Raw genomic sequence first — 17,536 nt, 5'->3', positions numbered from 1 at the left:
GGGGGTTTGGGGATAGGAAGCCCTTTGATTATAGGAGGTAATTTAATACCATTTTGAGTTTGGATGAGAAGACATGAGGTAATGGTAGATTTTTGCCAGACTCTTTACCGTTAGGTGAGTGGATAACTAATTCGTCATTGATTGACATGGGTTTTATGGGTGGGAGGTATACATGGAAAAGGGGTCATGTGGAAAGTAATTTCATCGCTAAGAGGTTGGATCATATTCTATATTGTGTACAAGCAAGGTTAAAGTGGCAAGAAGCATTGGTGCAACATCTTCCGTATTTTGTCATCATATCATGTTCCGTTGTATGTGCAGTTAAGTTCGGAATAGAATATGAACCGGAGGGGAGGCCATTTTGCTTTGAAGCGGCTTGGTTGCATCATAAATGTTTTAAAGACTTACATCATACTTAGTGGGAATCGGGGTTATCAACACTAGAAGCACTTATTCAACTAAAGTGGAAGTTAAAAAAGTGATATAAAGAAGTTTTTGGTGAATTCCATACACGGAAGGAAATTTTGGTTGTAGAGTTAAGTGTCGTACAAGGGTTGTTGGAAACGGCTCAAACAGATGCCTTCATTGCTTTTCTTTTTTTGGACAAAGATGCCTTGATTGCTAAGGAAGAACAATTTCTGAGGTGCTTTGATGCGTTGTTAAAACAGGAAGAGACATTAGGATTTTAGAAATCAAGAGAAAATATTATTTCTCTAGGGGATAGGAATACATTGTTTTCACACTTCTATTATTATTCAGAGAGAGAAAAATATAACAGAATCCCTGAAGTATGAGGACGACCTGGTGGGTGGTGGACAAGGGTGAGTTGGAGAAATTGACATTGTATTATTACAAAGAAATATACTCGCTTGATGGGGTTAGTACAAACAAGGAGATTATGCCAAAAAAGGGTTTTACGGCTTTGAGTAGAGATGAGAAGGCAGCTTTAGATAAATAGTTTACGAAAGCTGAACTTGAGATCGCAGTGAAGAGTATGGTAGTTTTAAATCCCCATGATCGAATGGTTTTCAACCGGTGTTTTATTATAAGTGCTGGAAGGTTGTTGGGAATTCGATAACAAGGTTTGTACTGAATTTTTTTGAGTCAAGTGTGCTTAAGAGGTCGACAAATGATGTGTTACTAGTGTTTTTGGCGAAAGTGGCAAAGCTCGAGAGGATAACCCAATTTAGGCCAATAAGCTTTTGTAATGTTTTGGTTTAGGTGATCACAAAGATGATGGTGATTAGGCTTACGAACATTATTTCTAAGTTGATTCGCCTGGCTCAAAAAAAAGTTTCATCTTTGGCAAACATTTTTTGATAAATCACTTTTGGAAAGGTTATTTGATAATTTGCGGCTGAGTGACCCACTATTTTTAGCATGGCAGTTTGATTGGGTTGAAGATTGAGAAGTGGAAATATGTTTGGGGACGAAGGCAAGTATCGGGATAGGGTGCATTTTCTCAAAGATTTGGGTCATCTGGCAACAGATTTCACGAGGACTCACTCATGAGTAGGAGTAGGAGACACACCAGAGGTTCGAGTAGAGAGGTTAATTTCTTGGATGAAGCTAAGTGACGGGTGGGTTAAAGTCACCACAGATGATGCATCTCATGGGAACTCAGGTCCAGCTTCTGTTGGCAGTGCTATTAGGGAATATGGTGAATCTTGGCTTTGTGGGTTTGTGGTACATATAAGGATTTTCACAACCCCTTTAGTAGAACTATGGGTTGTATACTATGGGACTAATTGCATGGGATCGGGGGTTCAGGCGGGTGGAGTTGGAGGTGGATTGGATTTGGAGCTGGTTGTTGGTCAATTTGAAGTCTGGGTTAGGGATTATCATCCCCTGCCTCTTGGTGCTTTTGTGCCAATGTTTTCTTTCAAGGGACTGGTTCCTCTGTATGGCTCATGTGTATAGGGTGGCTAGTCGTCTAGCAGATGGGTTAGCGACTATGTGATTTCATTAGATGTGGGTTTGCATTTGTTTGATTCTTGTATGATGTTACTCTCTAGTTATTGGCTGATGATGCAAATGTGACTGCGATCCCAAAGAATGTTGGGATGCAATTTTTTTGGCTTACAGTAATAAATGGTGGAAACAATTGTGTCCCTTCCTCTTAGAAAAAGAAAACGTATTAAACGAATCATTAAGTAGTACCATCACAACTATCTAAAAGACAAATAAAACATACATGGGATCCAAAATCAATGGTGTTAACTTGATTGCTCGAATAATTACCGGTATACTTAACCGTAAGGTAGTAGATTCAGAGTCGATCTACAAGAACAAGTGGTACACTAAAAAATTTTGAGAGTCGTAATTAGCTAAAACAAAGATATTTGTTTGATTTTTATGTTTTTCATAAAAATGCGTAGGAAATAAACGATTAAAGTTGTACAATAGCAAACATTGGATCACATGGTAATTAAGAGATCAACAACAAACAGAAATAATAAAATAGGAGTTCAACTACAAACAACCGTCCACAAACATGGGCACAAAATTAAACTAATCCTCTTTTAACGAATTAGTCACTAAAGTTGACTACTCATTTGGTAAGCTTTCATTTGAAACCTTCTAGCCAATTTTGCATTATCATACAAGTCCATTTAGTTTACACTGCATTCTAACATCAACTTTAGTTGACTAGAAATACATTGCTCAATTCACACTGGACACTTTTGATGCATAAAAAAAACTAGAATTTAATAGAAGGTGATATATTAATCATATTCTAGCATTAAGAACATGTGAATCAAAAGAATATAAAAGTTTAAAATCCCTAACAACAATCATATTATTGAATCTCATACTTAGACTCCCTAATCCCAGCTAAGAAACTACTCACACATAGCAAAAGTAACAATAGAAAGAGATTGGATTGATGAAATAAAGAGTAAAAGAGTTTATAATTCTTCACCAAATTGCCAATAAAAATGAATGAATCTCAAATCTGACAAAAGATAAATTACAAAAAGTCTCAATGCTTCAAAAACTCAAAAAAAATAAAAAATAAAGCGTAAGTCGTTTCTTAGATTTTTGAGGTTTTTTATACCCATTACAGACATAAGAAAAAACAAAACAGGTTAAGCAAAATCGAACTGGTCCGTCAAGAAAATATACCAATCTCTGTCAGATGTTGGACCGATCGGTCTGATACAGTCTGGTACTTTGGCTGGTTTAAAGTGGACCGATTGGTCCAGATGTTTGACCAATTGCTTCTGACAGCTTCTAGAAATGTCAGATCGACCGCTTATTCTTCATCACGCGCATTTTCCGACAAAACAAAGGGTACCGTCTTCATCGCACACACAGGATGCATACTCAAATCACATGTAGTACAGTGATAAAACATGTCGAAGACAACTTCCTTACAACGGTTGCAAATCGTTTCAGCGCTTGCAAAACTGTAAAGGTGAAGAAAATGATAGGGGTGGGAAGGGTGTTTGATTTCAAGTGGAGATTCAACACATTCTTTATGAAACTTTTTTCTACATTGGAGGCATGCAAAATAGCTGACGCTGGGCATATCCATTTCGCATGCACCGCACTCGAATTCTTCACGATCAGGTTCTTCATTGTTGCACCAAAAAAGAGGCACTACAGGGAGTTTGCAGATTCCAGGGTGGTCACAATCAAGCAAAGATTTGTCTTGCTGATCACCATTTCCTTTGGTGAAGAAGTGAGGGGATGAATTGTATGGGTACAACTCAGGAATAGCATCATCATCACCAAATACACATGGGATGCTTCTTCATCATCATCATCATCATCATCATCACTATCATCCTCATCATCATCATCATCATCATCATTATCATCATCATCGACATATTCATCTTCATCGTCATTGTCAAAGTCATCGTCATCGTCATCGTTAGGTACTTTGCCACCATTTTCGTGAGCATCTTTTTCATCGTCTTTTGGATCATCATCATCATCGTCATCGCCATCTACTTTGCCATCATCATCATCGTCATCGTCTTCTTCTTTACCACTATCTTCATCGTCATCGTCACCACCACCACCATCGTCGCCGTCGTCGTCGTCGTCATCATCATCAACGTGCATATTTAGTTTGAGCTTTAGGAATTTGAGACGCGCAAGAGGACAAAGAAAAAAAGGATCCATGGCTAGTGCTTCATCGGGATTTGTTAATGTGTATAGCCAATATGATTTTTCATCCATTTCCACCTTACGAAATACACCCACGGAACTCATGGCTGCTACAATAATATTAGAGGGATTTGGATTTCTGTGATATTCTTCATCTCCTTCTCCCCCCTTGCATATATATTATTTACCCTGCCATCTAATCTAATATTAAAAGCTCGTGAATACAGCTAGTAGGCTTGGTCGTTATATAATATTCTTTACTCCAAGAAAAAGTCGTTCATTATTGTTTGCGAATAGCTGTCCAATCTCTTATAATATATTCACTAGAAACATTTCAAAGAAAATTAATAATTTAATATTGATGTATTATATTATGAAATATAAACAATTTAATGATCTGTCAAATTATGACCATATAAATATATACGATCAAAATATCCAAATAAAAAAAATATGGAATATGCAAACATGGAATATCGCCTAATACATGTGTAACTTGTATCCACAAATTGTAATAGTATCTACATAACCATTGTAGTATTGATTCGATGTTGTTATTGTACCATAAACCATAAAACTAGACGATAATTATGTTTTAGGATAACCACATGACCATGATCGTATGGATTCAATGTTGTCCTCGATACGAATCTAACCAAATTTCCAAACAACAGTTTGTAAGAAACGAAAAGTTCATTCTTCTACAATTTTGGGAATTTCCTTGGTATAGTAGTTTGACCAACGGTTTATTAATATTTCTTCACCAGGTATAGGGTTCGAATTACAATGAACGCCAGCTGCTTGCTAATCAATTATGCAAATAATGCAAAACTTATTAGGAGGTCTCGGATGTCGCATGCTTTGTCGTAATTTCATGTGTTGCGAAAAAGTTGTGTGTTACGGAAAGAGTTGTACCGTAGTATAATTGTTTGTAAGATCTGTTCATCATTACATAACTAATTTTATATTATTACAATCAAATTAGATTAAATATTTTAACGATGTTGTAATAGACGGAAAAAAATCCGATCAAGCGGATTCTAACGTAATGTATAATGGTTTGTATTAGTATCATATTGTGGTTACTATCCGAATTTCAAGTTCGCCAATATTAGCAAAACAAAAATATGTCAATCTTCGAACTCAAAGTTTCACAACACTTTACAGTAAAATCTCTATAAATTAATAATGTTGGAACCAAGAAATTTTATTAATTTATAGTAATATTAATTTATCTGTAAAATAATTATTATTAATTTATAGATATATTTTTAATTGTTTGAAGTTTTAAAATTTATGAATTGAGACAATTTTAGCAAAATAAGATTAGAATTTCGGATGTTGTAAATATTATAGTATTAGAATTGAATTTGAAATATTTAGAAAACATTATTGAAATAAATTACAAATACTATAGACAAATTCACTTATACACATGACATACATCAATTCAAATTTATGAATAAAAATATCAATTGTCGTATTTTAATGTCTATCAAACTATCAAAACGTAAATGATGCATATTTAGAAATTGAAAACTTTAAAACATTTTAGTTATTTTTATGAAATGTTATAGAATATGTTATATCATTATAGTTTGAAGATACAACATAACAATTGTATTCTAATATGAGGTTTAAGAGAAGTATACTTTATTCTATCAGCATATATATATATATGTGTACATTTATATAATTATTAATTTGTGATATTATTGGGATCATATTTTACATAGAAATTTCAAAAAAAATATTATCTTATTATCTTATCGAATTTTGTTATTTTTTACACTGGTCCGACTTAGGACTAGTAAAATTTATTAATTTATAGTGTTTATTAAATTATAGATTATTAATTTATAGAGGTTTTACCGTAATTTGTTTTAAGATCTATCAATATACCGCTAATTTTGGTTGACTTTTTTTGTTTGTGGCATATTATATTGAAAATTCCATCAAGCTACTGCTAGAAGTAGAACTGGTCTTCTTTTTTTTTTGACATCAGTCTTTTTATATCTATATATACATTTTTAAAGTACATTTTGGGATATACCCTTTAAGTTATACTTATTTACAAAGTTAATCTTTAAAACTTGCATAAAAAACAATAAATAAAAATATGGGAAATCATTTTGATATACAAAATCGATTTAATGTTCATGTATAAGAATTTTAATAGATAAGAAAATCAATTATGAAAATTTAACACCATTCAATCGAAACAATCAGTTATTAGTAGGATTTTTAGAGAAAAGAAAATACATTATGATGATTTAATGCTATGTAACATATTTAAATCGAAATAAATTCCTTAGTTTCTAAAATTATTTGACATGCAATCAAGAAAATATAGCAAATTAAAACAAATTACTAAACATACACTCCTTATTAATGGTATATTCCTTAGCTAAATACTAAATCTTCTACTTTATTCTGTAATTGTGATATTTTTTTAGATTATATACTTGCCCACCAAGATTTTCGACGATCACTCACACATACAATCTCTCACATCTTATTATAGCACTATATATACGTTTCATGTTCAGCAGCTAAGAAAACCAGATCGGAAAAACTATATCATCCAAAAAGAAAGAAAAAAAATATTTACCTGCTTCTTTTGATTTCACATTTGTGAATTGCTCTCCAAATAGACAAGTCGTTGCAAAGGTTTATGTGACAACAAAACCTACTCTGCGTTTGTTTATGTTTGTCGATTATTCGTTAGGATCAAATTTTAGAAAAAGTTTGGTTGCTTTATTTTGTTTTCTTGCATTGAATTTAATTTCATAGACTATTCTTGGTTTTCTTGGTTAACTTTTATTTTGTTATACAATATTATATGAGTAAACAGATGAGAATTATGTCTATTCTTTTTCTTTTTTTTTAAAGAAAAGTATTTTTGGGTTATGAAAGGATAACGAAGTTTCAAAAACATTTGTTTTTTTATATCAAACCCAATTTTAAACTTTTTTTTTATTATGCAATTTTTGTTTTCAATTACAGAGTATATGAGAGAAACAAAAATACAATAAACCCATGAACTAAAACAATAAAATATAGAAATACCTAAATATGTAGAAAAACTGAAATTTGAATATTTGAATTGAGGAAAGTAACGGGAAATAGAGTTGAAATTGAAAAATCAATATTAATATTAGAAATTTAAAATATTAAACATATATTGTTTTGTAATATAATGTGGGTTAAATCCTAAAAATAATAATTAAAATATAATTATATAATTTTAAACACTAAACAAAAGTAACAAAACTAACAAATAAATATAATTTAAAATTTAAATATTAGTTTTTAAAATATTATTTTACGATGTACGGCAAGGATTAAAATATAGTTATCTTTATTATACAAAGTCGTTAATTATCGATTTCGACTCTCTCTCTACTCTCTAGTCTCGTAATATCTTTCTTTTTATGTAAATGATTTGCTGGACGAAAGTCGTTGAACATGTCCTAAATTCACGCAGAACGTCCCAGATGGTAAACATAATTATAATTAATATCCGAAGTTCTTTAATATCTCTCATTCATCGTGCACATTTCAAAAATCCAAGTTCTTTTCGTTATATGGCATCGCTGCTCGGTCATCATGTAATTTTTAATGATATTCAAACAGATAGCGTAAGTTGAAGCTACAAATACTAGGCCTGGGCATTCGGTTAACCATTCGGTTTCGGTTCAGTTGTATTCGGTTTCGGTTATTTTGGATATAGTAATATAGTAACCATTTGGATATTTTTGAAATTTCGGTTCGGTTCGGTTCGGTTTCTTTCGGTTCGGTTTCGGTTTGGTTATTTAAATAAATAACCATAACTAACATAAATTATATTAACATTAACCAAATAAACCAAATATAACCAAAACTAACCGAATATAACCAAAATTAACCAAATATACAATAACAAAAATACAAAAAAGGGAAAAATATGGATTCAATTTTACAAAATAGTATTTAACTTTGTAAATTCAAAATAATAACATTTACATATATTGATTATTTAAAATATTTAATTGTTTTGAATCTAGAAATAATTTATATTTTAAGTTTATTTTATAGTTTTGCATAATATTAAGTATATAATATTTGATATCTTCTAGGTTTTCGGATATTTCGGTTAACCATTTAATTGTCGGTTCGGTTCGGTTCGGTTTCGGTTAGTTTGGATATAGATTTTTACTAACCATTCGGGTATTTGAAGAATTTCGGTTCGGTTCGGTTTGGTTTTTTTCGGTTCGGTTTCGGTCGGTTATTTGGTTATCGGTTATTTTGCCCAGCCCTAACAAATACAATAGCTTCTACAAAAGTTTGACCGATACTTAACCAACCCGAACCAAGATTATCTGCTTCAATTCTTGGTTAACTTGTGTTTTAAGAGAACCGAGTGTGGACCAAAACAAAATTCACTCAGCCCTTCAAAACGCCGCCGATAACTTCCGTATTCCCTATTCCGGTTAGCCTATTGTTTGTTTTTATATACACCAAAAAGCTTCTTTTTTTCTTTTCTTCTTTTCTTCCTATGCTTTTGTTTCTTCTTCCTGTGCCCTTGATTTTCGTTTGCCTGTTCTAGAACGCTTACGTGACGTTCCAGAACCTTCCAGCTTCCATTTGAGGTCTCCATTAGCATGCAGAGATTGTTGACAAAGGAAATTCCTGAGACTGGTCACAGTCGCATACACAATAGCCTCACTTCTCGGTTCAGAAACCGCTCTTCGCTCAACCACACCGCTCTGCCCGCAACTGGACTCTTCAACCGCTTTCTCTCTCAGGCTTTGTAGCACAGCCTCCTTGTCTATAATCTCACCATGCTCTTCTGTTGAGACCTACATAGATATTTTGAAAAGGTAGTGAGAAAAATGCTCATGAGTCAACATATTTAAATGCATTCATCGATAGTACGAGTCTTATCTTAATAAACCTTGAATTCAAATGGGAGGCTAAGTTGAGTGGAGACACTGTCACAACCGTCACTGTAGTTAACTTTCAAGAATATATCAAAAGTTTCGTTTCGTGCTGTTCTCCTGAAAGAGGATGAGAATGTATAAGAAGAGTAAGAAATAGGATAAGAACGGACTTCTAAGAAGGTTTTTAGTTTCACCTTTTCATAAGAAACGGCTGCTTATCAAGAACTGCATCTTTGTACTTGTGGTCATCTGAGAAAGAAACCTGGATTGCAAATGAAAAAACATCAGAAAGGACTTTAATTTTTTTGGCATTGGTTTGTTTCTAGAGATTACCTCAATCGATTCGATGAATGGTAATTGAGAAGTTAATCCATGAACACTTGCAACACGCAGGGTCCAATTAATAAACCTCTGATCTGTAACAGAAATGAAAAACATGTGAGTGAGAGCTATGAAGCCTAACATTAAAAAAAAAAAAAAGCTTCACACACCCAATAACAAAGCAGGTCAAGACATAAACCCATGGAAGATAAAAAAGCTACCTCCGCTTAATGATTGAGTTAGGATTATTTGGAAAAGATCGATTCTGACATATGGAGGAATCTTCATGTTGAGAGATTCCATGACNAAAAAAAAAAAAAAAAAAAAAAAAAAAAAAAAAAAAAAAAAAAAAAAAAAAAAAAAAAAAAAAAAAAAAAAAAAGCTCCGTTTAGTCGCAGTGCTGAAGGTAATCTGTTAAACATCACTAAGCTTTTGTCCAGAAATGTAGAAATAACAAAAGGTGAGTCTTACCTTATCAACAAGACCATGAATCACTACATTTGCTTTCTTGTCCTTCGGGGTTTTCTGCGAGGACGAAAATAATCAGTCCACAATTCACCATGAAACATTACACAGACAAGAAAACACATTCTTCCATATACATTCCAAAGAAAATGTCAAGGCTTATACTAAACAGTTAGTAATGTCCAGAGAAGTCCTATGGTTATTTCCATATATGGCACAGATAAAAACTTGTGCAGATGATAATTACCTGAAGATTAACTATCACGATCTTGCCTCCACCTCTAAGACACTTGAGAGGCAAATTGCAAGCAGGTGTTATCTGCAAACTGCATAAAGAGGTTAGGCTCATAAAACAATCAAAATACAAGAGATACTCCAGGGAACGGAGGTGCTTGGCTAAATGATCAAAGTGTTAAGGAAACAGACATGAGAGTTCTTATGAGTCATTGATTACCTGGTACCCAAACAGAGTACAAGATCAGCCATTTTGCAGTGCTTCTCTGCAGGATCAATTTCTTTTGGAGGCAAAGCATCCTGCAGCATAAGAGTCACACAAAGATTCATTTTTACGTTTCTTAAAGTAAAACCGGTGGACTCTGATTCAAAGGCAACGCTTTCGTGTTACCTCCCAATCCAAGACCGAATCTTTAAGTTTAGCTCCACACTTTTGAACAGAACACCTTCTTGATGTCTCCTTCAATCCAATAGTTTCCACCTCGAAATCACGTAGGTACCTTCCAAATTTCAAGAAAAGTTGTTAATAATTATGGTCCAATGACCATAGGGATAGATAATGACAGCTCTCATCACAAGGGGTCACAGTATAAGAGAGATGTCATAACATATATTTCTGCCTTACTCTGCTCCACATGATGGACACATCTCCATAAAAGAGTCTCCATGCAGTTCAGAAAGCTTCTCTCTTGGTATTCCAGATCGAAGATGTAAGCCATCAACATTCTTATCATTTACAAAGCAGCATATAATTGAATATTAGAGATGTAACCATGGAGACAAGATCCTCGTAGAGACCAAGCACGGTCATTAAAAAAGTAACTCTGTAGGGAGAAAGAGGATTACCTGACTGATGACAAATTTTAAAATGCCAGCTCTCTCTAATTCAACCAAAGCCATGTGAGTCATGCTCGGCATTGCACGATGAAACGGCAGAGATGCTTTGGGTAAATCTTTGCCCTCGCGCTGAAACCAATAATCACGGATCGCAAGTGTTCAGAAAGTTAAATGGAATATACAGGCTGAGAGAATATAAAACTAGAGTAAGATAGTCAAAGAAAAGAGAGTAAAAAGACTTGGCTCAGACCTGTAACGTCCAAATTCCTTTAGGGCCTCGGAAATCAGGAATACCACAAGAAGTTGAAATGCCAGCACCTGTGAAGACTACTAGATGCTTACTCTGCAAAACATAAAACCATGCTTCTTGAAGATACTTACATAAGAACAAAGATACAGAAACAAAAATATGCAAAAGCATCAAGAAGAATATGAAAAGAAGACACAGATCCAAAACCTTTTGAATCATCTTAGCAAGTTCTTCGATCTGCATTTTCCCAAAACCAGACAGAGACCAGAGTTAGCACAAAGGTGAAATAGACAATAAACACGCCAAGATTCTAGCAACCAAATCCCTTTACCAGACCTCATTTGCCAAATATTTGGCTTGTTAGATTACAACAATGATAAACCAGTCAAATTCTATTTACAAATTCAGACAAAGGCTTTTGCATAATCAGTAAATAAAAACCATTCACATTGTCTTTTTAAAGAGACACACAAGAAGTGAAGAGACCTAGCAATTAAGTAATACTAACCCAATTCCAATTGATATAACCCAATTCCAATTCTTCCAATTAACACAACACAATGCAAGTCCAAAAACAAGTACGGTAAAACCTAAAAAAAAAAAAAACTATATTATACGAATCATTAAGTAACACTAATTGTTCAACCATCACAACCCATCTAAAAAGACAAGATGATAAAGCGTTAAAGGCTTAATATGAACATGCGATCCAAAAATCAAACACTAGGACAGGACACACGAAGGATCAACTGTAAGAAATCTAAGCTGTTAAAGCGATCAATCCAGAGACAAACAATCAACGAAACGTGAAATTACATAAGATTCTGGAATAAACCCACAAAAACCCAGAGAGGGAAATAAAAAAGAAAAGGTAACAAAATATAGAAGAAACCCAAGAAGAACAACCTTGCATTGTAGAACATGAGAAGGGTCGAAGAACTCGGCCATGCCGACTTGACCAACATCTTCAATGAAGGACAATTTCTCTGCGTAACCTAAAGACATTAGATTTTGTCTCTCTTTTGGACAAGAACAACAACCTTCTCTATGAGAGGGGATCTCTCTCTCTCTCTCTTTCTTATAGACTTGGGCAGTGACTTCTTTCTTCTATTTTAGAAGAATCTTTATATTATTTCGTTCTTTTCAATTATTTTTTTTTTTATATAGATCTGGAATAATAATTTTTTGACAATTTAAAGAAATAGCTTCTTTTTTTTTACAATATAAAAGACTTGAGATTTTAAGTTTTTTATTAAATTATTATGAACCCTTGATAAAGAAAAATTATTTGGATTTAAAAAATTTGTTTTTTATGGTATATATATTAAATATATTTTGGCTAAACACAAGATTTGATCTAAGAAAATACAATAAATACAATAACCCTAAAACATCATAGCTAAATTAAGTTGATGTTATCATTGCAACTTTTTTTACATTTTCACAAAAAAAAAAGTTAAAATATATAAAATATAATATAAACTATTTTATCACTAATTGTCAAAATGTTAGAACCTAAACTGATGATAGATTGATCCAGTTTAACCCATTTATTGGTGAAATGTGTTGGACATTTTCAACACATTCAAATAAATGCGATGATGGGAAGAAGTTTTCTTTTTTTCTTTTTCTTGTTGCCTATTTATATGCTTGCAAAGATGTTCGAGTGTTCGTTCTACTTTTTGAGTGTATAATAACATCAAGGAAATTTAACAAATTCATTTGTTGATATATTAGAGAAATTTGCTATCTACTATACATTAGCCAGTAACAACTAACAAGATATTGTTGGGTTTCATCCAATCTATTTAAAGCTTTACGGAAGACTCGTCGTCATTTTGGGTCAATATTTTGATGGTAACACAAATCATATCGTCATTAAAAGCAAAAGAGGAGTTTGTCATTTCACTATCATGCAGAAACAACTAGTGATGGGAAAAGTTATCGCTACACTCATCAATCATTTCGCTAGCTAACTAAACTATGTTTGTAACGTGTACTACGTGGGCTACTCGCGTCGAACAATACGTCAATACGAGACTCACGCATAATATATTGATAACTGGACGGTCACTTCAAACCACATAACTCTGGTATTTTCAATACCCATATCCAGAATGAATAAATTCAATAATATCGCAATGGACACCTCATAAAGAAGATTTACAACATTTTCAAGAGACGTTGATTCTCAACCAACGTCTTAAAATACTCCAAACAACCGTGTATCACTTCACGTGGTCTTCATATATAAGGCATCACACATTCACACTTGTGTCTTAAGTGAGGTTAACCATCTCTTTAGTAGTACCGTTCATTTACACCCTAACAGTCATCTCCCTAGAAAGCTAAGGAACAGATAAAGACGATAACCAAATTCCTGCACACCTTACAATGATCAAAAATTAATAATCCAACAATCTTCCCAAAAAATTTTTAAAAAATTGTACCATACATAGTAGCATGTAATATCACCTAATTAACTCTAAAGGGAAATAACATAATTTTTATTAATTAAACCCAAGTTTGTCACCAGAAAACAAAAACAAAAAAGACAAACGGTAAGATATTTCTTCAACGTACGTATGTTAAGATGAAGATGAGTCTTCTTTATTCGATTACTTAAACAATCGATCCGTAGTTCTTTATATTTCACGTAGGCCATAACAAAAGATTCAGACTAAATTTTCACACGATCATCTTGAAACTCATGTTACCCATAACATGTATTTTTTAGGACATCTGTTCATGAGTATATATGATACCGCTATATAAATTCCAAAGTAATACAAATGCATTTAAATTTGTCACTACATGAATAGATTTTGTCTACATCCGTTGAAAAGACACAAACGTTTTCTTCAGAGATTCGCCAACACTTACAACATGTGTAATGCCATGCGGCACATAATACGAAACTGAGGAAAATATTTCATATCTTTTTATTATAAATCTCAAAACTAAGACCAAACTCATCACCATCTTCTCTAAGTCATCATATCATATCATGTCGTCTCTTCATTAAGCTTCTCTCTATATTTCTCTTATCACCTTTTATCTATCACTTCTCAACTGTGTCAACCTAAACTCAGCTTCGGATTCATCAAACACTGGTTTGTGCACTCCTTACCCATGTAACCAACCGCCTCAACCGCCTTCTTCTACAGGCTACTCTCCATACGGTAATCCTCCTCCTCCACCGCCATCACAGCCTACATCACCGTCTTCTTCACAACTGCACCTCCATCGAGAAATGAGGCTTGAAGCGAGTTTGTTGGCCTGTGAGTTGATGTCAAAGTTGTGGAACGTTGTGTTGGGGAGGTGGAACTTGGCCAAGACGACGGAAGTAAGTGGCATTGGACCCGAACCGATAAAGGCAACCTTGGTAGGGACGTGGGTTGTGTGTTGAGATAGAGATCGAATTCGAGTTTGCCTAGCTTGAGATAGTTGTTGTATAATAGGGAAAAGATGTGTAAATGGTTTAGTGTGTTGTCTTCAAAAGAACCTATGACTGCTGCGAAGTGTTCCTCTAAATAACCTTCGGCTTCACCACAAAGCTTGATGAGATGAGATCTTGGGTCTTTGACTTTTTCATCGTGTATTTCTGTGACATCGATATTTGTGTCCGTTTGGTAAGCACGTGAACACGAGTTGTCCAAAGTGTCGATATTCTTTGATGGTTTTAAGCTCTCGAGGTTTTAGATTTGGTTGTATAAGTCGATGATTTAATTTGCTTCACAACTAGGTTACTGTCGTAAGCCATGTCGAGACTATGAGGAGAGAAAATAAAGCTTTGAATTTTGTTTTCAAGACTTGGAAAAAAGCTTATGTTGTGTTGTACTTACCCTCGCCAGGGGTCGTTATATATTGACGAAGTGTGCGTCCATTCTTGGCTAAAATTTGTTAGTTTATTTATTTGATTCGATTCATATGTATTTTTTAAAAAAAAATCTTATTTTTTTTTTTTGAATAACGTAAGTCATGTTGATTTATGTTTTAGAATTATTGTTTTTGTTTAAAAATGAATGGTATTGCTAAGAAATGAATTTGAAGAAATTATACACCCATATTTTGTTCTTTTCATAAATAGTAGGTCAGTTTGTTTATAATTTTTTGATTGAAGTAAACGAAATTAAGCAGTCATCTAATAGATATATTAATTTAAATCTCAGCTCAAAGCTCAAATTAATAATTCTTTTAAGCTTGTAATTTGAAGAAATTGTTAATGAGAAAAGTTTCTTCTTAAAATATCCAATCCCATATTTTGTTCAATGTAGTATATGTTGGGGTTTTTTTTTGTCTATGAAAATTAAACAGATCATCTAGTAAATAGTTTTTTACTGAAGTTAAATAATTTTTGGCGTAAAGGAAATTAAATAGGTCATCATCTAATAAATATATTAAATTAAATATCAGCTCAATAAATAACTTTTTAAGCCTGCAATTTGATGAAATTGTTAATGTGAAAAATATAAGTTATCATCCTCAGCAATCTTTGTGGATTTAAAACCCTCTATGAATTGACGACTAAAATGTTGTATACTTCTTTTTGGGTGTCTTTTTGTGGTGATCCTTGTCTATGTCTTTATTTTTTTATGTTCTTCTAGCTTTAAATAATAAACTATCCAACATGTTATTGGTGTAGAAAAAAATGGAAGACAAAATCGAAACATGAATCTAATATGGTTTCAACTGCAATATCTCACAGATCTAGTGACATGTATGTACCATAATCCACACCATATAAATAAAAAAAGAAAGGAACAAAATTGGCTGAACTGCAAAGAAGTTCATACACATTATAACCCAAATAATGATATTGTGAAAAGAAATTAGATATCAAATACAAAAACAAACAATTTAAATCGTGTAAGAAAATAGAAAACTGAAATTGGAAGAACTGACTAAAATCAGATGGCTTTCGAAAACTCATATCATGAATAGCATAGACAACGAACTCCTCTTCTCATATCATGAAATAGTTTTCGGGAAGAAATTCAATAAACAAAAAATCACCACATATGTTTGATCATGAATTCACGGGTGACCAATCAAATAGATGAGCTCACGACGCCAATTTCTGTGGAAAAGTGAAAAATATAGTATATATTTGCAATAAAGAAAAAGATATGTGAAAAATCTAGGCAGATTTATTACTTTGATGCTATAAATTTCGGCAAAAAAAATGCAAACAGGTAAATAGTGATCTATAGATTTAGAGAGCAAAATATTGATAGAGATAAAGTGATAAGGAGTTTTGGGAAACTTAAACTTTATTCTCTTCGTAGCTTTTTGAATTATGTGGAATTCAAATATGAATTTATACACACACAATAAGAGGAGAAAAACAGAGGGGAGTTGATTGGTCAAATATGCAAGCAAAATAAAGAGGTATTCACCAAACAACACCACGACTCAATTTCCTACTTCATCTTAGAAACATGAACGGAAGACGTTACCTATAACCCCCAAATACAAAGACATTACTATTAATATGAAGACGTTATGTTGAGAAAAGATGAGATTTTTAAAACTTGATGTGGTTAAATAATAAAGACGTAAATGAAAGGTATGGACAGATGTCAAATGTCAACATTATTAGAATATAAGAAGGAGAAGAGAGAAAGAGGCCGGTAAGACCGAGTTATGGAAGAAGAAGAGAAGCGGCCGGTAAGGCTGCCAACACAAGAAAAGTGGCCGGTAAAGTCATGTGGGCTGTGTGAAGAATGAGAGAGGTCAGCAAGACTATAAGTGCAATGTGAGAAGAGTTGTGAAGCAAAAGCCTTATAAGAAGAAGAGGCCCAAGAAAAAGTCTCACAAAGGAAAGAAGGGAAAGAAGAAAGCATGTGAGACTTTGGTTGGTGAAGCATAGCGAGACAACCAAGGGAAGGAGCTGTCCCTTTCACTATGCACCCACTTGAGCCCAACGGCTATATGTCCCTTTCATCTCTCACTTATGTCTAACGGTCATATGCACTTTCAATTCATATATTAAGATGTGTAATCTCTCTTCTATGTAACTAATACAACACATTCAATTCAATAATAAGAGAATCACATTCCCGTTCTTCTCTCCTCCACACTTGTGGTTATGCTCGCATATTCAATGTAGAGAGCTCAAGAGATAACGGTTAGAGGCTGCCCTTAAGGCAGCCGATTCTCTTCTCAAATCTCACCTAAACTCTTCTTATTTACTGTCTTACTTAGCCTAGATTACTGATTCTTAATCCTCTTTCTCCTAAGTACACAAATCTAAGTGTTGTGTTACTAGAAGTGGATAAGTCTCAAACTAGTGCTTCTTCTTCATAGATCCGCTTACTCTCTAGTATTTGGGTTCTATCAAGCTACTTTATGAGGAGTTCATCACAAGTTGATGACCTCTTCTTCC

The 17,536-nt window shown here is 33.4% G+C and overlaps 1 protein-coding gene across 1 annotated transcript; it reads right to left on the bottom strand.

The window, feature by feature from the left end:
- Nucleotides 8,416-12,237, bottom strand: LOC104726125 (NAD-dependent protein deacetylase SRT1-like). The gene is made up of 14 exons (XM_010444917.1): nucleotides 12,055-12,237; nucleotides 11,356-11,385; nucleotides 11,149-11,241; nucleotides 10,908-11,027; nucleotides 10,687-10,787; nucleotides 10,453-10,561; nucleotides 10,282-10,361; nucleotides 10,075-10,153; nucleotides 9,830-9,887; nucleotides 9,584-9,676; nucleotides 9,375-9,457; nucleotides 9,236-9,303; nucleotides 9,056-9,158; nucleotides 8,416-8,960 (listed from the first exon to the last, which is right to left on the bottom strand). Exons 1-14 carry the CDS (start codon nucleotides 12,151-12,153, stop codon nucleotides 8,655-8,657), a joined length of 1,422 nt encoding a protein of 473 aa, XP_010443219.1. The 5' UTR covers nucleotides 12,154-12,237; the 3' UTR covers nucleotides 8,416-8,654.

This window comes from Camelina sativa, chromosome 11 (genome assembly GCF_000633955.1).
Source record: "Camelina sativa cultivar DH55 chromosome 11, Cs, whole genome shotgun sequence".
In the NCBI taxonomy this organism is placed as follows: Eukaryota; Viridiplantae; Streptophyta; class Magnoliopsida; order Brassicales; family Brassicaceae; genus Camelina; species Camelina sativa.
The sequence above is the reverse complement of the archived record's forward strand: the minus strand, read 5'-3'. Positions and strand labels throughout refer to the sequence as shown.